The sequence below is a fragment of the Narcine bancroftii genome, chromosome 1, assembly GCF_036971445.1.
Source record: "Narcine bancroftii isolate sNarBan1 chromosome 1, sNarBan1.hap1, whole genome shotgun sequence".
Lineage (NCBI taxonomy): Eukaryota > Metazoa > Chordata > Chondrichthyes > Torpediniformes > Narcinidae > Narcine > Narcine bancroftii.
Genome location: NC_091469.1, coordinates 203,425,816 through 203,451,966, shown reverse-complemented (window position 1 = coordinate 203,451,966; position 26,151 = coordinate 203,425,816). Strand labels below are relative to the sequence as shown.

Below are 26,151 nucleotides of genomic sequence, written 5' to 3'. Positions count from 1 at the left end.
CAGTCAAGCTCATGTCAAATAAATACATATAGCATGGACTAAAAAAAGACGTCGCTCAATGGGCACATACATGCGCCTCCTGCCAGACGGCGAACATTCAGTGGCACATCAAGGTGCTTCTTCAGCCTTTTCCAGCGGTACACAGGAGGTTCGAACATCTGCATGTGGACATGGTCGGGCCATTGCCAGTTTCTCAAAACATGAGATACATTATTAACAGTGGTGGACTGTTTCATGTGTTGGCCAGAGCCCAACCGTTGCCATCCACTGACACTGAAACATGTGCTAGGATGTTCATCGTCGATTGGATCGCTAGATTTGGTGTCCCAATGCACATAACTTCAGACTGCGGAGCACAATTCACCTCTGCGTTATGGTCTGCCTTTGCGTGTTTTTGTGGCTCACACATGCATTACACTACGGCATACCATCCACAGTCCAACAGCCTTGTGGAACGTTTCCACCGGCAACTAAAGTCTGCACTTAAAGGCCCGACTCACTGGTCCCAATTGGGTCGATGAGTTGCCATGGGAGTTCGTATAGCCCCAAAGGAAGATTTGTCTGCATCATCAGCAGAGATGGTTTATGGCCCGGTCCTTACAGTTCCAGGGGACATTCATTTCACAACCAACTCTGACCTGGATGTCCTTCAGCAACTTCGACACGGAATCACTAGCAGGAAACCTGCTCCTACCAGTTGGCATGGAACCCTTAAACAACATGTGCCCCCACAGCTCCTCGACGCTGATTTTATTTTTGTATGCAGACAAGTTCCAGGACCTCCGTTACAAAGACCATATGAGGGCCCTTTCCACGTGATTAAGAGGGACGGAGTTGTGTTTACTTTGGACATTGGGGGACATTTGCAGCTGTTTAGTTTAGACAGACCAAGCCTGCCCATATGGATCCAACTGCACCCATTCGATGCCCCCCAGCCCAGATGGCGTGGGCATCTTCCTAAGGCACACGCAACTAGGGTTTTAATTTCCAGCGATTATTCGGGGGGGGGGGGGGGTGATGTAGCGGCCATGTAGCGGACCGAGAGGGCGCACAGTGTGGCAACGCAAACTGTCGCCGGCACGGTTCTGCGGGCATGCAGAACCATAATACGGGTGTTGCATATGATGTAGCGGCCATGTAGCAGGCCGAGCAGGCGCACACCGCAGCAATGCGAACTGTCGCTGGCACGGTTCTGTGGGCGTGCGGAATCCTAATACGAACGTCTATCTATTCACCTAATGGACCGCACGCGAGGTGTACTGAGTGCCGAGGAGTGGCACGTTGAGCTATTGAGTCTCCTGACAGAAGGCATGGGACACTTACAAGGCTAGATTTAAACCTGCCGGTCCCGTGGATCGGCAGCAATCTCATAGTGACGTCCCACCTTGTCCCGTGGAACCCGGGCGGGACACACAGTATATAAAAGAAGCCTGTAAACCCTGAATAAATCAGTCTTGAGTTGACTACTCTGGTGTGTGTTTGTAATTCTTTAGTAGCTCTACTGTAATAGCTGCCTCAGTGTTTTATTTAAAGCACGATGTTATTTTGCTCTATCTCGAGATAAACAACAACAACAAACCCACTGACTCCCACAACTGCCTGGATGACACCACTTCCCACCCTTTATGTTTAAGGACACATCCATTTCTCCCTATTCCTCCACCTCTACCACATTTGTTCCCAGAACCTGTCACTCCTCCTTTTGTCCAATGCCTTTTCACTTCTTGGCCTCTCCATCTACTTAATATCGTCCCTTCTTTCTTTAGATTCCCGACCTAAGCGTTGACCTACCATTTCTCTCCACAGATGCTGCCTGATTTGACCAGTCCCCCCAGCTTCTCATTGCTTCTACAAGATTCCAGCATCTGCAATTTGTGTATTTCTTTCTCGTGCAAATGAAGTCACAAACATAAGCCACGTTCCTGTATAGCCTGCAAAAATTGTAACGTGACAAATGTATTCCAATTAATGAGTCATAAATATATCTGCCTCCTACTGCCAGGCCAATTTGATTTGTAGCTTTACCAGATTTTTGGAAGCAAATTAAACAGTGAGAAGGTATAAAATAATGAAAAAAAACAACAAAGTCTATTACCAGACAGAGATTCTCCCTTGCTGGAGTGTTTCAGAGTACATATTTTGATACACTACCTTGAGCAACAGCAGTTTAATTGCTGCAAAGAATATTATACTTGACCAATTTCTTTATTAATAATACTCTCTGAAATGCTAACCTTGTCATCTTGACTAATGTGGTGTGTTTGCAGGCCCAAGATGATTAAATTGGTAGCCCTGTGCATTTTGCAAGAACAGACTTATTATCAGATATACCCACAGTAGTTTGAATGGCTTGAAAGAGATGTGGGTTGTCACTTTTTTATGAAGAGTCAAATTTCAAAATAAGCATTACTCCTCTAAGTATAAAGATGCTGTGGCCCATTAGGGCAAGGTTTGTGGCTGCAGTTAAAACACATTGTGGACATACAACTGGATGGAAACTGCTCCACAAACCTGATTTATAAATGTGGAGAGTGAGGCACTGGAGACTGCTCTCATCTGCATCACAAACCCTGCCGGACCATCTCTCGGGGATGATTTGAGGCAACGATTTCAAATCTGTCTTTGGCCAACCACACACCTATAATTTGGCCAACAATAAGTCAGAATTTTGTTCATGAGCTTTGTGCAGGAAACCAGTGCCCAGGTGCGATGGGCTGAATGGCCTATACCTGGTTCTTTTCCTTGTGAGCATCCCTTATGAACACAGTTCTAATCTGTCATGCTGGAACCCTGGAAATTTTGTAAAAAGCACAATAGAACAAAAAAACGATATAGTTGGCATCAAATGAACAAAAATACAATCATAGTGGGAGAGGCAGTTCTGAACTATAGTAAAGTTTAAGCACAATATGCATTTTTTTCTTCCCCTTTCTGTTTACACACAAATCGCTCAATTGCCAGTTTGTACATCAACAATCACTCAAAGCAGTTATCCTTCCTGATAAAAACAGTGATTACGGAATGTGCTGCTTGAAACTAATCCTGTGCACTGTAATTTGGGACCCGCCAACACCTTGCCTGGTGTGAATTATCTTTCATTCCCGTTCCTGCAACTGTTCCCTTTCAGGTTTTTGATTGGAATTTGTATTGGTGCAAGGTGGAAATGCAGATGCAGTGCATAGGCCATGTATGATTATAGCATCTCCACGTGAACATATATGGCCCATGGTCCAAGAAGCTTGTATTCCTTCTGGCTGAGAAGGTAATATTCATGAACTGGAGAAACTTGAACTGCAAATTTCCCTGTGGAGGTAGCTATTTTTAGAAACCCACACTGCCAGAGACCAAGCCACAGAATTGAAGGAGATACAGGGATGAGTTCAAATTTGTAAACTCCAGCAGATTTTCACCAGCTAATCAGATAAACTGCTCAGTCAGATATCTGGATGCATTGAGATGAACTTGTGGTAATGTCTTTCTCACTCATAAATAGAAATTATTTTGTCCAATGTTCTTTATGAACTTTTAAATGCAAATAGTGATTCGGTTTCTGTTCTTAATGTGATATTTTGACTGTCGGGAAGGAATGGCTGCTAGGGGTAATGGCGGAAGTAGATACAATAGTGGCATTTAAGAGGCTTCCACATAGACGCAGGAGTATGAAAGGGATGGAGGATAGGGACCAAATACAGGCAGCAGACTTTTAGTTTAATTTGGACGTTGTGTTCAGCACAGGCACATGAGTCAACAGGCCTGTTCCTGTGCTGTACTTTTCTGTGTTCCATTTCTAGAGTAACTTCCAGACACACAATGGCATTTGAAGTATCCTGTAGAAAAAGGCGAAGCAACATTGCCAGCCAAGTTCTTTGGACCACTTTGGGTTGATGTGGAAAGAACACTGAGGTTCTTTTCATTTGTGGTCCCTGAGAGGATTCATTGCTGTTACTGGGGCTAATCTCCAGGCTTTAACACCAAGTTTCAAAAGTTAAAATGTTGTAGATGCTGGAAACCTGAAATAAAAATAGGGACTACTAAATAATTTCTACAGGTTAGACAGCATCTGAGGAGAGTGAATCTTCAGATCAGTAACCTCTATTGAGAGCCAAATTTGTAGCTGGCCACAATTTCTAGCCCAATTTATCTGATAGTTTTAGAACTTTGCAATGAACATGAAATTAGCACATTACAAGGTCATTTAAAACTGCAGGGTATAGCAACATCTTTTAGCAAAGGGTGAAGAATTGATGGAATTCTTTGCCACTGAGGATGAAGCTAAGATCATTGTTCGGGGGGGGGGGGGTTGGGGGGGGGGAGGGTTTTAACAGGAGATAGAGGCATTTTTTGAAAGATTCTTCATGCCCCAAGTAAGATTCTCCCAAATTCAGAAGCTCAGTTGTGCCCATCATGTGCCCTGCCGCAGGTCTTCATCAGTTGTAATGAAGCTGGGTTAATTTAATACATGCCAAGTGCTTACTGGGAGTGGGTTATGTTCCTGCCATTGTCCAGATCCTTGTCTCTGTCTGGTGAGTTTGAGTCCCACCATGGTAAATGGCGCATTTAAATCCAGTTAATTAACTAACTAAGTAATGCAACCATGAAACAAAGAACACAGCTTATCTGTACTGCACTTGTCTTTAGAACACGCGGAAAGTTTGACTGGCATTTGGTCTCTGTAAGGGCCCATGAATCCGTTTCTCATGGACCCAAATAATTAAAAAATAAACAGTGGCCCAACATAAAGTGTTCTGATTTATTTTGGCAATGCCATTCTGGATCACAACGCAGTGGCAAGGCTGGTAAAATGCTGCCTCAAAGATGCGGTGAGCTGGGTTCAATCCTGTCCTCGGATGTTGTCTTGCTTGCTCTACTTACATCTGAATAGCCTAGTTCTTCTCTTACATCTTATGATAGAATGGGGGGAGTTGTTGAGGATGTGGGAGAAAGTAACTGGGTTAGTACAAATAAGTGGTGATAGTTGACACACATCCATGGGCCAAAGGGCCTGTTTCTGTGCTGTACCTCTCCATGACTTTAATTGCAGGTGAAAAGCAGGACTGGAGGTAGTGCTGATGCCTCGCAGCCCCCAAGACCTGGGTTCAATCCAAGCTCCAGTGTAGCTTTGGTAGGGTTTCTTCTTTTGGCCATGATGGTTTCCCTCTCCCTCCAGGATTCCAGTTTCTTCTCAGAGACGTGTGGGTTGGTAGGGTAACTAACTCCTGTGTTACCTCTAGCGTGTAAGGGGATGTGGATGGTGCATATGATAGAATGTAGCAGGAACACGAGGACATAAAGAGTGAAGGCTGAGCAGGACCAATGGGAGCCATGATGGGGTGAATGGCCTCTTGTGTTGGTATGAGAATTTGTTCATAAAACAGAGGGCCATAATGTTGTTTTCTCTTCTATTACAGTTGGAACACCGTACTACATGTCTCCAGAGAGAATACACGAAAATGGTTACAACTTCAAATCCGATATCTGGTCGCTTGGCTGCCTGTTATATGAGGTAACGAACATCCATCTTCATTTTCAATGAGACTTTTAGAAAGCTGAAAGCAGACTGGTTCCCTAAGGAAAACAGGAAAGAACATAAAGAGGGAACCAGGAGGGACAGAGATTTCACTGGAAGTAGGATTCAGGAAAATGCCAAGGCACCCCATCCAGATATCAAAATCAAGACTATAGATCAGGAGAGAGTAGATCCTCTCGAGGACAAAGGAGGAAAATTGTGTATGATCTGCAGCAAGTGGGTGAGGGACTAAACCAACTAAACTTGATTGCTTCACAGGGAAGGGGGCCCATAAACTTTAAGCAGAGTCCATAGAGGGGCATAGACAAAAAAAGGGTTGAGAATGGCTACTCTAGGTTGTCCATATCAAGCAGATGGAGGTGTTGGATCTAGTGTAGAATGTTAAGATGGATAAGTTCCCAGGCCCTAATAGGATCCATCTCAGTTTATTATGGGAGGCAAGAGAAGAGAGTGCTGGGGCTTCGGCAGAGATTGTTCTATCCCTGTTACCCACAGGCAAGGTTCCAGAGGTGTGGAGAAGAGCCAGCATTGATTCCTCTCACTGAAAGTTTGTGACCAGCAACATTCTGCAGTGATCAGTGGTAGAACTCTTGTTTATGATATATACAAATGATTTGGACAAAATTTTTGATGGGCTGATTGGTAAGTTTGGGGGCGATATGGAAATTGGCGTTGTGGTCAGTGGGGAAAGTTGTCGAAGGATTAGCGTGATGCTACTATAGCACTAGTGACCCGGATTTGAATCCGCAGCTGCCTATAACGAGATTGTACGTTTTCCCCATGACCTGTATGGGTCTTTTTTGGGTACTCCAGTTTCCTCCCAAGTTCTAAAGAAGTACAGGGTTAGATGGTTAAATGGTCATATACATGTATTTGAAAAGCGCGGACTCACGGGGCCCTTAGGAACATTATCTGGGGCTCCAGGTCCTTAAATCCCTGAGCATGACAGCACAAGTAGACAGGGTGATAAAGAAGATGTAAGCATGCTTGTCTTCATCATTTGGGAATAAAGAACAAAAGTCAGGGAGTCAATCTTGTCTATACTTAACAATGTTACAAGATGTCAACAGATATATAGACAGGAAGTGTTTAGAAGGGTATGGACCAAATGCTGACAAATAAGCAGTACCTCAGAAGGCTTCCTTGGTCAGCATGGATAAGAGGGGCCAAAGGGTCTATTTTGTGCTGTATGATTCTATACTATTTCTGATAATGAATGAGAGTAAAATGGGGATGTCATAGGGACCAGTGATGTCTCAATCAGTCATGTTTGCATACACCCAGTGTGAGACCTAGTGTGTCCCTGAATTTGCTACATTTTCCCTTCCTTATTCTATTTCACACACTGTTTTTGTTAAGGACCACCACGGCCTTGCTTTCAGTGTGTTAGATGTAGAAAAGGGTTTCAGTTCATGGCCAGAGCAGATATCTAAAATCTGAGTAAAGCAAATCACCTATCTCATTTACTGGTTCTGACAGTTCCATTGTCAAGGCATCAGGTTGCTTAATATCAAAACTAAACAAAGCATATTCAATAATTACCCAAAGGTCCAATTTTCATAACTAAGGCGTAAATCTAGCCAGCTTTCAGACACGGCACACCAGGCAGATGTAAAGCAGCCTTAACTGAGGGTGAGTCACTTCCTCGAAGTGCAGAGGGAAGTCGCTGTAGGGATAAGGCAGTCCAGCCGTTATGTCAGATCCGTTCCGGATGAGCAAGGAAACTGGGTACAATTTCATACTTTATTTCAAGAGATTATCTAATTTCACCTGATGGATAATTGATTCAGCAAGTTAATGTATTGTGGTAACAATACATTTTTATGTAAAAACTGATATTACTTCGAGCATATTTCTTGAGTTTAGAGTCACTGACCATGATGCCAGACCTTTGGACCTGGTTTTGTACTGACCAACACTCACCCATTTACATTGATCCTTTTATTGTCTCTCCACTTCTCCCACCTTCTATCCAATACCCTCTCACCTTTTTGCCCCTCCCCAGCTTCTTCCCCCCTGTAATATAGTTGATATCTCCCCTTCCCACTTTACTCTTGATAAAGGGACTCCAAAGTGCCTTTTAATTCCTGTGAACACTGCATAACCTGCTGAGTTTTTCCAGCACTTTGTGTTCTGCAAAATGAATTAATTGATGCAAATTTATGTACAAGTCCCAGTCAGTTATTGAAATACATTTCAGAGCCTCTGATTCCCTTGTTATTCATATTCCAAATGGCCTCCTTTTGCATTGTAACTCTGTAATTAAGAACTCCAGAAGCATTAACCACTGCTGGAATGTGGAAGGAAAGCAAAATCTATCAAACTTCTTGATCCTACTTGAAACAAGATAATATTTTCTGAACTGGTGGGGACTAATATCCTTGTGGGAAGGTTTGCTAATGCTGCTCTTGGGGTGTGAGGAGGTTAAAACTAGATTTGCAGGGGGGTGGGATCCAGAGGGCCAGAGCAGATAGGGGAATGGAGAAGGAAAAAGATTATGAGGATTGCATGTAAAATCAGAAGTCAAAGGATTGTACATGGTGGAAATGCATCCATTTCAAAGCAATAAGTTTTGTAGGAAAGGCAGGCGAGCTCAGAGCACAGATTGGCTATTAGTGAAACTAGGTTGCTGGGGTGGGAGTGGGGGGGGGGGGGAGACTTGGTTGCAGGGATAGAGGTGAGGGGCAGGAATGGCAACTCAATGTTTCAGCCTTCTGTTGTTTCAGGTGTGATAGAATGATGGTGGGGGGTGGAAATGATAGGGGGAAAAGTGGCATTGCTTGTTAGGGTAAATATCGCAGCTGTGCTCAGACAGGACAGACCAGACATTTTGTCTACTGAGGTTACATAGGTGGAGCTGAGGAACGGGAAAGGTATGACCACACTCATGAGGTTATATGAAAATCACCCAATAGCAAGAATTTAAATTTATTTATATATTTTAAAAATTAGGCGTATGGCAAGGTAACAGGTCCTTTCACCTATGAGCCCATGCTGCTCAAATTAACCTACAACCCCCAATAAGTTTTGAACTGTAGGAGGAAGCAGGAGCACCCAGGGAAAACCCACACAGACATGGGGAGAAAGTACAAACTCCTTACAGACAGCGTGAGATTTGAACCCTGGTCCCAATCACCGACGCTATAACAGTATTGCGCTAATAGATATGCTGCTTATGGTTAGCTGCATCAGTTGGAAGAGCAAATCTGTAGAGATAGCAGATAGCTGCAGGAACCAAAGTTGTGATAGTAGGAGATTTTAAATTTTCCACATATTGACTGGGACTCCCATATGTTCAGGAAAATTTTCTAAATCAATATATAGAGGTACAAACTAGTGAAAGTGATATACTTGGTCTCGTATCAGGTGACAGAGGTATGAGTAGGGAACATTTTGGGTCTAGTGATCATAATGCCATTAGTTTGAAGTTAATTATGGAGATGGATAGGTTTGGGCTCTTGTTAAGATTCTAAATTGGAGAAAGGTCAATTATGAGGAAATGAGAAAGGATCAAGAATGCGTGGATTAGGGTAAGTTGTTTTCGTGCAAGAATATGCAAGGTAAGTGGAAGCCATTCAAAGGTGTAATTTTGAGAGTTCAGAATTTATATGTCCTGTCAAGATTAAAGACAAAGTCAACAGGCATGGGTACCTTGGTTTTCAAGGGATATTGGGGATCTTGTTCAGAAGAAGAAAGGTATATAACAGGTAAAGGCAACATGACGTACTTGAGGAAAATAAAAAAAAATGCAAGGAAAAAAAATCTGGAAGGCTAAAAGAAGAGTTTGCTTTGGCAAACAATGTGAATGAAAATCCCAAGTGTTTCCACGGGTATATTAAGAACAAAAGGATAGTAAAGGTCAAAATTGGTCCCCTTGAAGATCAGAGTGGTCTGGTATTTATGGAGCCAGAAGAGATGGGAAAGATCTTGTGGTTTTTTTGTATCCGTATTTACTCAGGAAATTGGCACAGTTGTGGGCAGTAAGGAAAACAAGCAGTGAGATCATGGAGTCTATACAGATTAAAGAGGAGGAGGTGTTTGCTGTCTTAAAGCAAATAAGGGTGGATACATCCCCAGGGCCTGACAAGATATTCCCTTGGACCTTGAGAGAGGCTAGTGTAGAAATTGCAAGGGGTCTGGCAAAAATATTTAAAATGTCCTTAGTCACGGGTATGTTACCAGAGGATTCGAAGGTAGCCCATGTTGTTCTGTTGTTTAAAAAAGGCTCGATAATAACCAGGAAATTCTAGGCCAATGAGCCTGTTGTCAGTAGTAGGTAAATTATTGGAAGGTTTTCCAAGAGATCAGATATATTTGGATAGCCAGGGACTAATTAGAGATAGTCAACATGGCTTTGTGCCTGGTAGGCCATCTGTAACTAACCTCAGAGTTTTTAGAGGAGGTTACCAGGAAAGTTGATGAAGAAAAGACTGTGGCTGTTTACATGAACTTTAGTAAGGCCTTTGACAAGGTCTTGGGAGGTTAGTCAGGAAGGTTCAGGTGCTAGGTATTCATGGTGAATTAGTGAACTGGATTCGACAAAGGCTGGATGGGAGAAGGCAAAGAGTAGTGCTGGATGATTGCTTCTCAGACTGGAGGCCTGTGACTAGTGGTGTGCCTCAGGGATCAGTGTTGGGACATTGTTGTATGGATGATAATGTGGTAAATTGGATCTGCTAATTTGTAGATCACAAAGAAATTGGAGGTGCTGTGAACAGCGAGAAAGGTTTTTAAAGCTTGCAGAGCGATCCAGACCAGCTGGAAAAATTGACTGAAAAATGGCAGATGGAATTTAATGCAGACAAGTGTGAGGTGTTGCATTTTGGAAGGACAAATCAAGAAAGGACATACATGGTAAGGCACTGAGGATTGTGGTAGAACGTAGGAATCTGGGAATACAGATACACAATTCCTTGAAAGTGGCATCACAGGTTAAAAAAGGAGGTAGAGGTTTTGTGATATTGGCCTTCATAAATCAAAGTATTGTGCATAGCAGTTGGATGTTATGGGAAAGCTGCATAAGACATTGGCGAGGCCAAAATTGGAGTATTGAGTGCAGTTTTGGACACCCAACTACAGGAAAGATATCAGTAAGATAGAAAGAGTGCAGAGAAGGATGTTGCTGGGACTTCAGGAGTTGAGTTATAGGGAAAGATTAAACTGGTTAGGACTTTATTCCCTGGAGCTTAGAACAATGAGGAGATATTTGAGAGAGGTATTTAAAATTATAAAATAAATTAACATTATAATATAATTATAAAAATAAAGTTAAAATTATAAAAAATAGTAAATGTAGGAAGGTATTTTCCACTGAGGGTTGGTGAGATATAAACCAGAGGACATGTGTAAAGAGTGAAAGGGGAAAAGTTTAGGTGAAACATTCGGGGGAACATCTTCACAGAGAGTGCTGGGAGGTGGAATAAGCTGCCTCTGAAGTAGTAAATGCGGGTTTAATTTTAACATTTAGAATAATTTGAGCAGGTGCATGGATAGGACAGGTATGGAGGGCTATGGGCTGGGTGCTGGTCAGTGGGACTAGGCTGAACAATAATTCGGCACAGACTAGAAGGGCCGAAGAGCCTGTTTGTGTGCTGTAATGTTGTATCGTTCTCTGCGGGGTGATGGTTACTTTGAGTTGTTGAGGTTGGTCAAGGATGTTCCATTATACGAGAAAGGGAGAGCACAATGGTGCAGTGAGTTGAGGTTCTCCCTCAGAGTCCCTGAGACTCGCATTTGACCCTGACTCAGGCATTTTCTGTATGGAGTTTACATATTCTTCCTGTAGCTGTGTGTGTTTTCTCCAAGAGCACTAGTTTCCTTTCACATTGCAAAGACATGCTGCTTTGTTTGGTTAATTGTCCCAAGTAAATTACCCCTTGTGTGTAGATGCATGGTAGAATCTTTGGAAGATTATGAGACTGCAGGAAGAATAACAAAAAGTGAATAATCGTCAGGTTCGGCGGGCAGAATGGCTTGTTTCCATGCTCCACATCTCAATGACCTTAGATGTGAAACACCAGCAAGTAAAAGGGCACATCCACTCCACCAGTTCCCCATGAGCTTTGAGCAGGCCAGCTGCTGTGGTCAGTCATGGATCTGCTGCTGAGTTCTAGCCAGACAAGCGGAGGCCCTCTCATTGAGTCCATGACCACACTCCTGGGAACAGCCCTCTGAAGTGCTTAGAAGTAAAAGGTTGAGAACCACTGTAGAGGTTGTGGAGACTTAGGTAATCAATTCAGGAATCAATAGATTCTGGCATGGTCCCAGAGGTCTGGAACATTGCAAATGTCACCCCACTATTCAACAAGGTAGGGAGGAAGTAGAAAGAAAATTATAGACCAGTTAGCTTGATGTCAGTGGTTGGGAAAATGTTAGAGTAGATTATCAAGATAAGGTTATGGACTACTTGGAGGCACATGACAGAATGGGAAATCTTGCTTGACAACCCTTTAGGAATTCTTTGAAGAAGTGACAAGCAGGCTGCAAAAGGGAGATGTTGTGTATCTGAATTGGACAAGGTCCAATACATGAGGCTACTTAACAAGATAAGAGCCCATGGTATAACAGGAAACATACTAGCATGGGTAGAGCATTGGCTGATTGGCAAGAAGCAGAGACTCAGAATACAGGGATCCCATTCTTATTGGCTGCCCGTTGCTAGTGGTGTTCCACAGGGGTTGGTGTTAGGACTGCTTCTTTTTATTTTGTATATTATTTGGATTATGGAATGAATGGACTTATGACTAAGTTTGCAGATGATATGAAGATAAGTGGAGGGGCAGGAGGTGTAGAAGAAACAGGGAAGCTGCCAATGGCTTAGGAGAATAGGCAGAGAAGTGGCAAAATAAATATGTCAGAAAATCTGCCCTTTGGGGGGGGGGGGAATAAATGGGCAGACTATTTTCTAAATGGGGTGAAAATTGAAAATTTCCAGATGCAAAGGTACCTGGGAATCTTTGTGCAGGATAGCCTGAAGGAAAACTTGCAGAATCACTAGAATGATTCCAGAAATGAAAGGGTTATCATGTGAGAATGTGTAACAGCTCTTGGCCTGAACTCGTTGGAATTTAGGAGAATGAGGGGGATTCTCATTGAAACATTTCAAATGATGAAATGTGTGGACAGAGTAGATGTAGAAAGGTTGTTTCCCATGGTGAGAGAATTTAGGACAGGGCACAATTTCAGAATTGAAGAGTAGCCACTTAGAACAGAGATGTGGAGAAACATTTTATTTTACACCAGAGGCTGATGAATATGTGGAATTAGGGCAGAGAATGATAGGTTCTTGATTAGCCAGGACTTCAAAGGTTATGGGGAGAGGGCCAGATAGTGGGAAAATATAACAACTCATGATTAAATGATGGGACAGACTTGATGGGCTAAATAGCCTATTTCTGCTCCTGTGTCTTATGCTTCTTATCACTCTCAGCCCCTTCCTCTCTGGATGCCAGGCCCAGGCCAATGGTCATCTGCCATCCATGGGACCCTCTGGGCCCACATCATGCTCACAGGGTTAAAGGGTGAGAATTCCCTGTCCACGTCACTATCATTCACAAAGTGACTATGCCCGTCATCATGGATGACACTAGGTTCCAGACCCTATCACAGTGCCCAAGCCTCCGGCAGGTGTGCTAATGAGCAGGAGACACGTCCTGGGGCGCAAGGTCAAAGCAATTATCAAATAATACCTTATTAAATATACTGAACAACATCAACCTCAGCTGCCATGCAAAACAATTCTTGGAGATGAGGGTGTGAGCCAGCAGTTTGCATGAACACTAAACAGAGGAGATAATATGAACTACTCAGAAGTGATTCATTAGAAAGAGGGAGTATTTTATTAACAGCCAGAGCGTGACAGTGAGTGAGAATGGCAACATTATAATCATATAACCAGATAACCATTTATAGCAGAGAAACAGGCTAGTTTGGCCCTTCTAGTCCATGCCAAATATCTTCTCCCACCTAATCCCACTGACCCACATTTGGCCATAACCCTCCATACCTCTATACCTATACAACCTTTCCTTAAATATTAACATTGATCTCGCTTCTACCACCCCCACCACCCTCTGCATGAAGAAACTCCCCCTCATGTTTCACCTAAACTTTTCTCCTTTTACTCTCAATCCATCCCCTCTTGTTTGAATCTCCCTCACTCTCAATGGAAAAAGCCTATCCACATTGACTCTATCTGTCCCTCTTATAATTTTGAATACCTCTATCAAATCACCTCTCAATCATCTATGCTCCAGGGAATAAAGTCCAAGCCTGCTCAACCTTTCCCTGTAACTGAAACCCCAGCAACATTCTCGTAAACCTCCTCTGCACTCCCTCTATATCCTTCCTGTAATTCAGCAACCAAAACTGCACATAGTTGGCCTCATCAATGCCTTATACAACTTCAACATAACATCCCAACTCCTGTGTTCTATACTCCGATTTATAAAAGCCAACATACTAAATGCTTTCTTCACCACCCTATCCACATGTGATCCATGCCTTAAGCTCATCCTCTTTATTTACAATGCTCCTTGCATTAAAATGGAGACACTTAAGAGAATGTTCTCCACAAATACTCCATTGGTTACCATCTACTTTTACCTCTTTCCCTCCTTTAATTTTTACTTTGTTTCCTCCATTCCTTCCAATGTAGGAGTTCTTCCTCCCTACTCTACGTACTCACATTCTGATTCCCACCCATCACCAAACTAGTTTAAACCCTCCCCAACAGCTCTAGCAAACGTGCCCGCCAGGATATTGGTCCCCCTCCAGTTCAAGGGCAGCTCGTCCCTTTTGTACACGTCAGACTTTCCCCAGAAGAGATCCCAATGATTCAGAAGTCTTAAACCCCTGCCCCAGCTCCTGAGCCACACATTCATCCTCCACAACTTCCTATTTCTACCCTCACTAGCGTGTGGCACAGGCAGCAATCCTGAAATTGCCACCCTTGAAGTCCTGCTTTTCAACTTCTTCCCTAACTCTATATAATCCTTCTTCAGGCCCTCATCCTCACTTCTAACTATGTCATTGCTCCCCATGTGGACCACGACTTCTTGGTGTTCACCCTCTTCCCTCCAGAATGCTGTGGACTCAATCAGACACATTCCTGACCCTGGCACCTGGGAGGCAACATACCAACCGGGAGCCCCGATCTCATCCAGCAAACCTCCTATATGCTCCTCTAAAGAGCAAGTCCCTAACTACAAGAGCCCCCTCCTCCCTTCTCCCCTCTTCCCCCCTCAAACTCAAACCCACATCCAGCACCTTTGCTGGCAGTTCATTCCATACTCTCACCATCCTCTGAGTGAAGAAGTTCTCCCAAATGTTCCACTTAAATGTTTCACCTTCCACCCTAAACCCACATCCTCTCATTCTGAAATGTCCTCTTTGGCTTGAATGGGAGTGTAATGGCTTCATTCCTGTAGAGTCCTGGACTGATGAGTTGGACACAACAGTTCATAAGCTTCCTTGGGAGTTAACTCAGTAATCTGAAATGGTTCTCTTTGGAAAATGTAGTAAAGCATCAAGCTTGTTGTAAAAAAGTCAAAGATTTTGTCATGTCAGGGATGGAAATCTGATGATACACTGGTGATTCTTGAACCTCCCACCAGCCAGTCAATTTCAGTGCAGATGGTAGCCTTGCCAGCAATGCTTGTAAAGGAATAACCATGAAAAAGAACTGTATTTGGGAGCAACACAGTGAATTGAGCTGCTACCTTATATCTTGGATGACCCTTGTTTGATCCTCATCTCTCGTGCGGTCTCTCCAAAGTTTGCACGTTCTCCTCTGGGCCCTCTGGTTTTCTCTCAAGTCCCATAAAAATTTAGGTCAGTAGGTTACTATAAATATTCCCTGGTGTAGCTGAGTAATAGATGAATAAAAGTGGAGAACAGGGAAACAAGTAGGAGAACAGAATTGATGGTGCCCTGGCAGGTTTTTTTTTAAACACAGAGGTTGATGGGAGGAGGATGTGGTTGAGGCAAGTAATATTGCAACATTTAAGAAACATTTGGACAGGTAGCATTGGTTTAGAGAGATATGGGCCAGTCGCTGGTGGGTGGGATGAGTATGGGTGGAACATTTTGGATGGCGTGGGCAAATTGGGTTGAAGGGTCTGTTTCCACACTGTATGACTGTGACTCCAGCATAGACGATAGACCGAATGGCCTTCTATGTCTTGAGAAAAATATGAGAAAGATAGCAGAGCATGGATTTGTTGTGTGCTTGGCCAAGGATGGATTCCTGGCTAGAGGTGGTACAGAGGAACTGTGGAAACGATTCAATTTTTAATGTAATTCGCATTTGGTGTTGCTTTAATAAGCACTGTTTTCTGCCAAGTTGATTTATTGCATAAAGTTATCATAAAACAAGCTTGCTAAATCTCTGGGCAAAGTTTTGCACCCTTTTTGAAAGAGGAAGTTCATTTATTCCATTCTTCAATATGATAGCAACAGCTCTCAGGTGAATCCACAAGTATTCAGGTTCAGAAGTAGAGGTCTGTGATCCTGAGAGGCGTTTACTCGGACTAAATGGGGTCTTTTCTTACATTTGGTCTGCAGTAAGGAGAAACTGTGGGGACAGTACTTAGCATTCATGGGATTAAGTCTCCTGAGCCTTTATCCCTCCAGAAATCTGTTCCCAGGGGATTCCACATCTACAAGCCATCTAGTCACATAGACCTTCAGCCAAGACTGTCTGTGCCAAACATTGAGTAACCATTTATATGAATAGTCCATGGGTGCACTCAAAACTCTCATCACTTTGACTTGGAGACTTGCAGCAAAGGAATGTGGTTGCTTTTCAGAGACTGGAGGCGTGACCTGTCTAAAACTCTGCTTCTTTCCATTCACAGATGGCTGCGCTCCAGAGCCCATTTTATGGAGATAAAATGAATCTCTTTTCTCTCTGTAAGAAGATTGAACAATGTGACTACCCACCGCTTCCAGCAGAGCACTTTTCCGAGAAGGTAGGGCCCCCGAGTTCTTCATCAGAGAAGGGCATTTACTATTGGGTAATGTATTTAAATGCAGTGACGACATTAAGGGGAGTGGATTGTCAACTTTGGGTGTAGAATGAAGATTGTCACAGTCTCACTAGGGGAAACAGAAGGAAAGAGGATGAGGTAGAAGGTAACACCTGTCTGTGAAGTTTCAGCTTCATGTTGAGCCTTGTATGGGACGCACTTTGGGTTAGACGTTACAAAATAATTACATTGAAGATCTTGCTTTTGGGTATATTTTACAGATTTTTGGGCTGCTCATCACAAATATCACCTTAAAATTTTCTTAACATTTTTTTTTAAGATATAACCTATTTTTCTGATTTCCTGTAAAATTTTAAGTTTGCTAGTATATTGCCCACAAAGCAAGCTGTTTTGGTCAGTCCAAGCATGCCTGGGAATGCACTCAGTACAGATGCTATGCAAATGTTGTCTTCAGCCTCCGCATGCTTGGAAGGCTTTTAAAGATGTTGTTGAGAATTTTCTTGGCAACTACATCCAGCTGATTGACAACATCCTTCAAGCCTACAAAACCATGAAGTACAACATGTCATTGAAAATTCATTTTCTGCATTCACACTTGGACTTCATCCCTGATGATCTTGGTGCAGTCAGTGACGAACATGGTGAAAGGTTTCACCAGGACATTGTGACCATGGAAAAGTGGTATCAATGCAACTGGAATCCATCAATACTGGCCAATTATTGTTGGGCATTGACACAGATGCTGAGTGCAAATGAAAATTAGCAGCAATTGAACTAATGCAACATGTCAGCATTATTATGAGATTAAATATGCTAAATTCAATAAAAGATAATTTAATGTTTCTCCAACTTCTGACGAGATGCAGCAAATCTGAAATTATCTGTGTGTTCAGATTTAAGTTGTCTATCATAATCCCCAATTTTTTTTTCAGGAAGAAAAACATTTGTTGTCCAGTGTAATCATTAATTTAAAAAAAATTTAAAGTCAAGACATTGCAGATGCTGCAGAGACTTATCAGGACAGGCAGCATCTGTAGAGAGAGAAGCAGGGTTAATGTTTTAGATTGAGGATGCAGTGGAACCATTCTAATGAAGGGGCCTGTTTTTCTGTGCTGTAATGTTCTATGGTTCTAAACCATTCTAATGACCTGAAACATTAACTCTTTTTAAAACGATGCTGCCTGAGCTGATGAGTGTTTTCTGCTGAAAATATAAATTCCTCAGGCAATGGTTGTGCTTCCCTCTGAGTTGTGTTTTTGATGTTTAAATTTATTTGTCACAACATACCTAGTTCAGTGAGAAAGGTTGTTCTGGGAGAGCAGACCACCAAGATTATCTCTAACATTCATTCAGCTGGGTTACAATAAAAAGGAAGATCAATTAGCACCAAGCAAGGGCAGCGTGAGAGAACTGCTGTAAGGTTCATTCAGGAGCCTGGTGGCTGCAGGGAAGAAACTATTCTTAAGCCTGCAGGTGCATGATGTCACACTCTTGAGCCTTCTTCCCCAGTGAGAGGAGGGAGAAGAGAGAATGTTCAGGATTCTTCCTAGGCTGCAGATGCTGATGGAGTGCACAGAGGGGAGGGAGATTTATGTGATGTTCTGAGCTGCATTCTCCACATTCTGAGCTCCTTGAGCAGATCAGCTCTCGTGCCGAATGATGATGCATCCAGCAAGTCTGCTTTTGATGGTGCTCCTGTAGAAAAAGCTCTGATGCATTCCAATATAGTTGGTGTGAAACCAAATTATTGACCACTGATCCCACTCACACCCCATCATTATTTAGAACCATAGAACATTACAGCACAAACAAGCAGGCCATTCAACCCTTCTGGTCTGTGCCGACCAATAAAACTAGCTCGTCCCACTGACCTGCTCTCATTCCATAATCCTCCAGAACTCTCCTATCCATGCATTTATCCCATTTATTTTTAAAACTCAAGACTGAATCTGCATTCACCACGTCAGATGGCAGCTCATTCCACACTCTTAGCACTCTGTGAGAGAAAAACTTTCCCTTTATACATCTCCCCTTTCAGCCTTAACCTATGACTGACTGCTCGTATTTATCTCTCCCAATCTAAGTGGAAACATCTTACTCACATCTACTCTGTCTATATTCCTCATAATCTTATAAACCTCGTTCCAAGGAGTATAGTCCTAACCTGTTTAATTTTTCCCAGTAACTCAACTCCTGAAGATCCAGCAACATTTTAGTAAATCTTCTCTGCACTCTTTCAATGTTATTGATGTGGTGCACACAAACAATGAAAGGCTTTAATTAGGTTAAAACTTGTACACCAGTTTCTGTATCTTCTCTGGCTCTGTGCTCTGCTCCTACTCAAGGGCTGGCATGAGCCTTTCTATGGGGCTGGTGAATGGCAGGGAGTAGGTGGAGCCAGTCTCCCAGGTTACCTCCCTGCAGATACAATGGGGTGCCTCCTGCAGTAAGCAGTACAACAGTACAGGCAGTCACTGATAGTTCAGTGGTTGTATCATCACAATTGATATCTTTCCTGCTGCTGGGCAACCAGAACTGCACACAATATTCGAAGTGTGGTCTCACCAATGACTTGAATAACTTCAACATAACATCCCAACTTCTATACTCTATACTTTGATTTATAAAGGGTAAGATGCCAAATGCTTTCTTTACAACCCTGTCCACATATGACGCCACCTTCAGGGAACAATGCATATGTATTCCCAGATCTCTTTGCTCTTCCACACTCCTCAATGGCCCACCATTTACTGTGTATGTCCTACGCTGATTCGCTCTTCCAAAACGCAACACCTCACACTTATCTGCTTTGAATTCCATCACCCATTTACTGGCCCAATTTCCCAGCTGATCCAGATCCCTCTGCAGGTTTTGAAAATCTTCCTCAGTCCATTAGGCCTCCTATCTTTGTGTCATCAGCAAACTTGGTGATCTAATTCACCATGTTATCATCTAGGTCATTTACATAGATAACAAACAATAATGATACCAACACAGATCCCTGAGGCACTCCACTCAACACAGACCTCCAATCTGAAAAGCAACCATCCCCCACCACTCTCTGCTTTCTTCCACCAAGCCAATTTCAAATCCAGTTTGCAACCTCACTGTATACCTGATGTCCTAATCTTCTGAACCAACTCTCAGTTGGAAACTTTTCAAAGGTCTTACTAAAGTCTATATGAACAACATCCACAGCCTTTCCCTCATCAACCTTCTTAGTAACTTCCTCAAAAAAACTCTACAAGATTTGTTAAACAGCCTACTGTCCTTAATCAACTGATGATGGTCCAAATAACTATATATCCTATCTCTCAGAAATCCTTCAAATAATTTGCATACTACTGATGTTAGGCTCACTGGCTTATAAATTGCCTGGTTTACTCTTGGAAACCTTAAACAGTGGGATAACATGAGCCAGCCTCCAATCTGCAGGGGTGCTGCAATTTCAGCATTTGTCTCCCTCAAGGTGTGGGGAAATATCTTATCTGGTCCAGGGGAATTGTCTCCCTTTATTTGTTGCAAGGCACCTTCTCGTTAAACTCCATATACTTCTACTGGTTTCCCTTCCATCCTTATTCACTTTCACTATGAGTTTCCTGCATAAATACCGATACAAAAAAATTGTTTAAGATCTCCCCCATTTCATGAGGCTTTACTCATAATTGACCACTCTGATTTTCCAGAGGTCCAATTTTGTCGCTTACTATCCTTTTACTTTTAATATACTTGCAGAAACTCTTTGGATTTTCCTTTACATTATCTGCCAAAGCACCTTCATGAATTCTTGTTGCTTTCTTAATTTCCTTAAGCATTCTCTTACATTTTCTATATTCTGCAAGTATTACATTTCCTCCTTGTTGCCTCTTCTTTGGCTTGGCTTCGCGGACGAAGATTTATGGAGGGGGTAAAAAGTCCACGTCAGCTGCAGGCTCGTTTGTGGCTGACAAGTCCGATGCGGGACAGGCAGACACGATTGCAGCGGTTGCAGGGGAAAATTGGTGGGTTGGGGTTGAGTGTTGGGTTTTTCCTCCTCTGCCTTTTGTCAGTGAGGTAGGCTCTGCGGTCTTCTTCAAAGGAGGTTGCTGCCCGCCAAACTGTGAGGCGCCAAGATGCACGGTTTGAGGCGCTATCAGCCCACTGGCGGTGGTCAATGTGGCAGGCACCAAGAGATTTCTTTAGGCAGTCCTTGTACCTTTTCTTTGGTGCACCTCTGTCACGGTGGCCAGTGGAGAGCTCGCCATATAACACGATCTTGGGAAGGCGATGGTCCTCCATTCTGGAGACGTGACCCATCCAGCGCAGTTGGATCTTCAGCAGCGTGGACTCGATGCTGTCGACCTCTGCTATCTCGAGTACTTCGACGTTAGGGATGTAAGCGCTCCAATGGATGTTGAGGATGGAGCGGAGACAACGCTGGTGGAAGCGTTCTAGGAGCCGTAGGTGGTGCCGGTAGAGGACCCATGATTCAGAGCCGAACAGGAGTGTGGGTATGACAACTATACTGCCTATACTGCATATATATATATATATATATATATATATATACCCCCCTTTTCTTAACCAACTCTCCAATATCCCTAGTAAACCAAGGTTCCCTATGTCTATTAACTTTGCCCTTATTGCTGGTAGAACATACAATCTCTGCACTCTCAAAATTTCATCCTTGAAGCCCTTCCACTTGCTGAATGCATCCTTACCAGAAAAAAAAAACATTCCAATGGAATCTAATGAGATCCTTCCTCTTTTCCTCAAAATTGGCTCAACTCGAGGACCAGACCTGTTCCTTCTCCATAATTCACTTGAAACTAACCATATTATGGTCACTGGACCCAAAATGCTTGCCTACATAGACATCTGCCACCTGGTTCCCTGAAAGAAGATCAAATATTGCTTCTTCTCTTGTTGGTAGCTCTACATGTTGAGGTAGAAAACTTTCCTTTTTCCTTTATTTAAAGATAAAGAGAAGAGCAAATTTCAAAGGAATAAGAAAGGATTTGGGGAGTATTGAGTGGGACAGGATATTTTCAGGTAAGGATGTAAATTAAAAATGGAGGATATTCAAAAAAGAAATTTTGCGGGCACAGAGTAGATATGTCCCAGTGAGGATCAAAGGAAAGGCTGGAAGTCATAGGGAGGCTTGGTTTTCAAGGAATATTGGAAATTTGGTTAGGAGAAAAAGGGAGGTGTACAAGAGGTATAAAGAGCAGGGAGCTGAGAGTTTGAAGGAGGACCACAAGGAGTGTAGAAGGAATCTTAAGAAAGAAATTAGAAAGGCCAAAATAAGGCATGAAGAGGCTTTGGCAGACAGAGTAAAAATAAATCCAAAGGGTTTCTATAGGTACATTAAAAGTAAATGATTAGTGAGGGATAAAATTGGACCCCTTGTAGATAGCGAGGGTAGGCTGAGTGAGAAGTCAGAGGAAATCGGGGAAATTTTGAATAATATCTTTGCCTCGGTATTCACTAGGGAAAAAAATATTGAATCAGTTGAAGTAAAGAAAAATAGTGGGGAGATCATGAAGCATATAAGGATAACTGAGGAGGTAGTGATGGCTGTGTTGAAAAAGATAAAGGTGGATAAATCTCTGGGACCGGACAAAATATTCCCAAGGACACTCAGGGAGGCTTGTGGACAGATAGTGGGGCCATTAACAGAGATATTTAGGATGTCACTGGTCATGGGGGTAGTGCCAAAGGATTGGAGGGTGGCGCATGTGGTTCGCTGTTTAAGAAAGGGTCCAAATGTAAACCTGGGAATTATAGGCCCGTGAGTCTGACGTCTGTGGTGGGTAAGTTGATGGAAAGTGTTCTGAGGGATGGTATTTACAAATATTTGGAGGTATAGGGATTGATAGGGAGTAATCAGCATGGTTTTGTCAGGGGTAGATCATGCTTGACAAACCTGATTGAGTTCTTCGAGGGGGTTACAAAAAAGGTTGATGAAGGGAAAGCTGTGGATGTTGTCTATTTGGACTTTAGTAAAGCTTTTGACAAAGTTCCCCACAGGAGGTTAGGTAAAAAGGTGGAAGCATTAGGTATAAATAAGGAGGTAGTGAAATGGATTCAGCAATGGTTGGATGGGAGGTGTCAGAGAGTAGTGGTAGAAAATTGTTTGTCCAATTGGAGGCCGGTGACTAGTGGAATTCCTCAGGGATCGGTCCTGGGTCCACTATTGTTTGTTATATATATTAACGATCTGGAAGTAGGGGTGGAGAATTGGATAAGCAAGTTTGCGGATGATACAAAGATTGGTGGTGTTGTGGACAGTGAGGAAGATTACTGTAGATTAAAAGGTGATTTAGGAAGGCTGGAGGTGTGGGCTGAGAAATGGCTGATGGAATTTAATACAGATAAGTGTGAGGTGTTACATTTTGGAAAGGCAAATCTAAATAGGTCATATGCATTAAGTGGTAGGCTATTGAGATGTGCAGAGCAACAAAGGGATTTAGGAGTGATGGTAAATAGTACCCTCAAGGCTGATACTCAGGTAGATGATGTGGTGAAGAAGGCATTTGGAATGTTGGCCTTCATAAATCGGAGTATTGAATTCAAGAGTAGCGAGGTTATGATGAAATTGAACAAGGCATTGGTGCGGCCAAATTTGGAGTACTGTGTACAGTTTTGGTCACCAAATCATAGGAAAGATATAAACAAAATAGAGAGAGTACAGAGAAGGTTCACAAGAATGTTGACAGGATTTCAAGGTTTGAGTTACAGGGAAAGATTGTGCAGACTAGGGCTTTTTTCTCTGGAGCGTAGAAGATTGAGGGGGGACTTGATAGAGGTGTTTAAGATTTTAAAAGGGACAGACAGAGTAAATGTGGATAGGCTTTTTCAATTAAGAGTGGGGGAGATTCAAACTAGAGGGCATGGTTTAAGAATAAAGGGGGAAAGTTATAAAGGGAACATGCGGGGAAATTTCTTTACGCAAAGGGTGGTAGGGATGTGGAATGAGCTTCTGGCAGACGTAATTGAGGTGGGATCATTGGTTACATTTGAGGATAGACTGGATAGTTACATGGAGAGGAGAGGACTGGAGGGTGCTGGTCAGTAGGACTAGGAGGGTGGGAATTTGTTACTGCATGGACCAGTAGGGCCGAACTGGCCTGTTCTGTGCTGTAAGTGGTTATATGGTTATAACAATCAACTTACAGTGATAACAAAGAAAAAGAGAAAAAAATTTTTTTGCACAATGTATTAAAAAAAACCCACCAACCCTCCCACCCCTTCAGCTAGCTCCCTTAAGGAGAGCCAAATATAAAAAATATTTCAAAGTATGTCTAGATTCATATACTCCAAATAATACCACATTTGAACAAAAAACAAAAAAGTTATCGTGCAAATTACATGTAATTTTTTTCCATAATAATACTATTTCTCAATTCATTATGCCAACGTGAAATATTAACCTCCACATTATCTTTCCAGGTACTATCTACACACTTCCGTGCTACAGATAGCACCAAACGTACAAAAGCAATTTGAAATTTATCTAACCCTAATCCTTTCAAAGAAACCATATATCCCAACAAAAAAATTAAAAAAAAAATCAAAAAAAAAATCGACGGATCTAATGGTAATTTAATTTGAAATAATTTTTCCAAAATCAACCTAATTCCTTCCCAAAATGGTTGTACTTTAAAACAAGACCAGACTGTATGTAAAAAAGTTCCAGTACATAATCCACATCTAAAACAAGAATCCGAATTACTAAACCCATACTTTTTCAATTTCTCTGGAGTCAAATATAACTGATGTAAAAAATTATAATTGACAATTCCATATCGTACATTGATCACTTTAGTTACACTATCATGGCACATATCCTCCCACATACAGGTTATATATCGGATTTGTATCAATTATTACAAGAAGCTATGGATAAGCCGGGCTGGGAGAAATCTAGGTTTAATGGGAAAATGATTTAACTTATATTTTTCCAGAGGATATAACCTTTCTTAGGTACAGAAGAAATCAAAGACTCAAATTTTGTCAACATAGGTAAATACATCTCTGTACCATAATTCTCTTTTATCAAAGCTCTAACTTGATAATACACTTATAAGGAATTTACTGAGTTATCAAATTTCTCCCACAATTGATTAAGAAAGGAATTGACCATCTTCAAGACCATCTTCAAAACAGTCCTGAATTATCTTTATACCCTTAAAATTCTATCTCTTCAAATGATTATTAAACATCGAAAAAGGAATAACCCGATTATAATATAACAGTGTTTGAATTGACAGTTTACCCTTAGATCCTAAAATCCTATTTCTTTTAACCCATATCTTTAATAAATGCTTTAATACCGGCATATTACATCCTCACAACAAATTCAAATCCCACTTAAACATAAACTGATGTATCTCAGCTTCAAATATACAAGCCATTTCCACCTTTGCCCAACTTGGAGGTTGATCCATATCCATCAATCTGCTAATAAATTTCAACTGAGCTGCGTCATAATAATTTTGAAAATGAGGTAACTGCAATCCACCTAGGGCATATTTCCATGTAAGCTTAAATAAAGTTACACAAATTAATTTCCCTTTCCACAAAAACTCCCGCACTGCTCTATTCAAATCTTGAAAATAACCCTTTGAAAGTGAACATGGTATGGACTGAAACAAATACTGAATTCAAGGAAAGATATTCATTTTAATGCAATTTACTCGACCAATTAATGTCAACAGTAAATCTTTCCACTTAATCAAATCCATTTTAATCTTTTTAAATAAAGGAAAATAATTTATATAAGGAATGATAATCTTCACTTGCTAATTCATTGCCAGATTTATGAGGAAATGGGCGATCGCCATCATTCTAAGTATTTAATCTTATCGGACCATTTTAATTTTATAATACTTTTATACTCTGAATAATCCCCATCCCCAACTGGCAATATTTCACTTTTATCCCAATTTACTTTATATCCAGACAATTCTCCAAATCTTAACAAACAATCTTGTAAGTGTTTCAAAGACTGTTCAGGCTCTGTCAAATATGCCAACACATCATCTGCAAATAAATTAATCTTATATTCATCATCCGCAATTTTCATTCCTTTAATCTCATCATTCTGTCGTATTGTCTGAGCTAATGGTTCAATAGCCAATGTGAATAAGTCTGGTGACAGTGGACAACCTTGTCGGGTTGATCGCATTAATTTAAATGATGGGAAAATTTGGCCATTTGTCACCACCCTAGCAACTGGATTTGTATATGAAGCCTTAACCTAACCAATAAAATGAGGGCCGAAATTAAACTTCTCTAATACCTTAAATAAAAAGTTCCACTCGACCCTATCAAAGGCTTTTTCCGCATCCAGCGCAACCACCATTGGATGGTTGGGTTGCTGTCTAAATGCATTGACCAGAGTTAACAATCTAAGAATTGTCAGATGCGTTTCTATTTTTAATAAAACCTGTTTGGTCTATATGTATCAACTGAGGTAAATACTTCGCCAGTCTATTTGCCAACACTTTTGCTATAATTTTATAGTCAACATTTAATAAAGAAATAGGCCTATATGAGGATACTTTAAATGGATCTCTATCTTTCTTAGGAATCACTGTAATTATAGCACTCGAACAAGATTCAGGTAACGACTGTTCTTCAGTTACTTGCTGT

At 41.8% G+C, this 26,151-nt stretch overlaps 1 protein-coding gene across 5 annotated transcripts in view; it reads left to right on the top strand.

Annotated features, from left to right (window-relative positions):
• The window catches only part of LOC138738357 (serine/threonine-protein kinase Nek6-like), a 157,890-nt gene that overhangs the window by 115,645 nt on the left and 16,094 nt on the right, over window positions 1–26,151 (top strand). For all 5 annotated transcript variants that reach the window (XM_069888420.1, XM_069888411.1, XM_069888432.1 and 2 more), the window contains 2 exons: window positions 5,409–5,503; window positions 16,384–16,497. In XM_069888420.1, coding sequence (XP_069744521.1) covers window positions 5,409–5,503; window positions 16,384–16,497 — 209 coding nt within the window. The remainder of the gene's footprint in view (window positions 1–5,408; window positions 5,504–16,383; window positions 16,498–26,151) is intronic.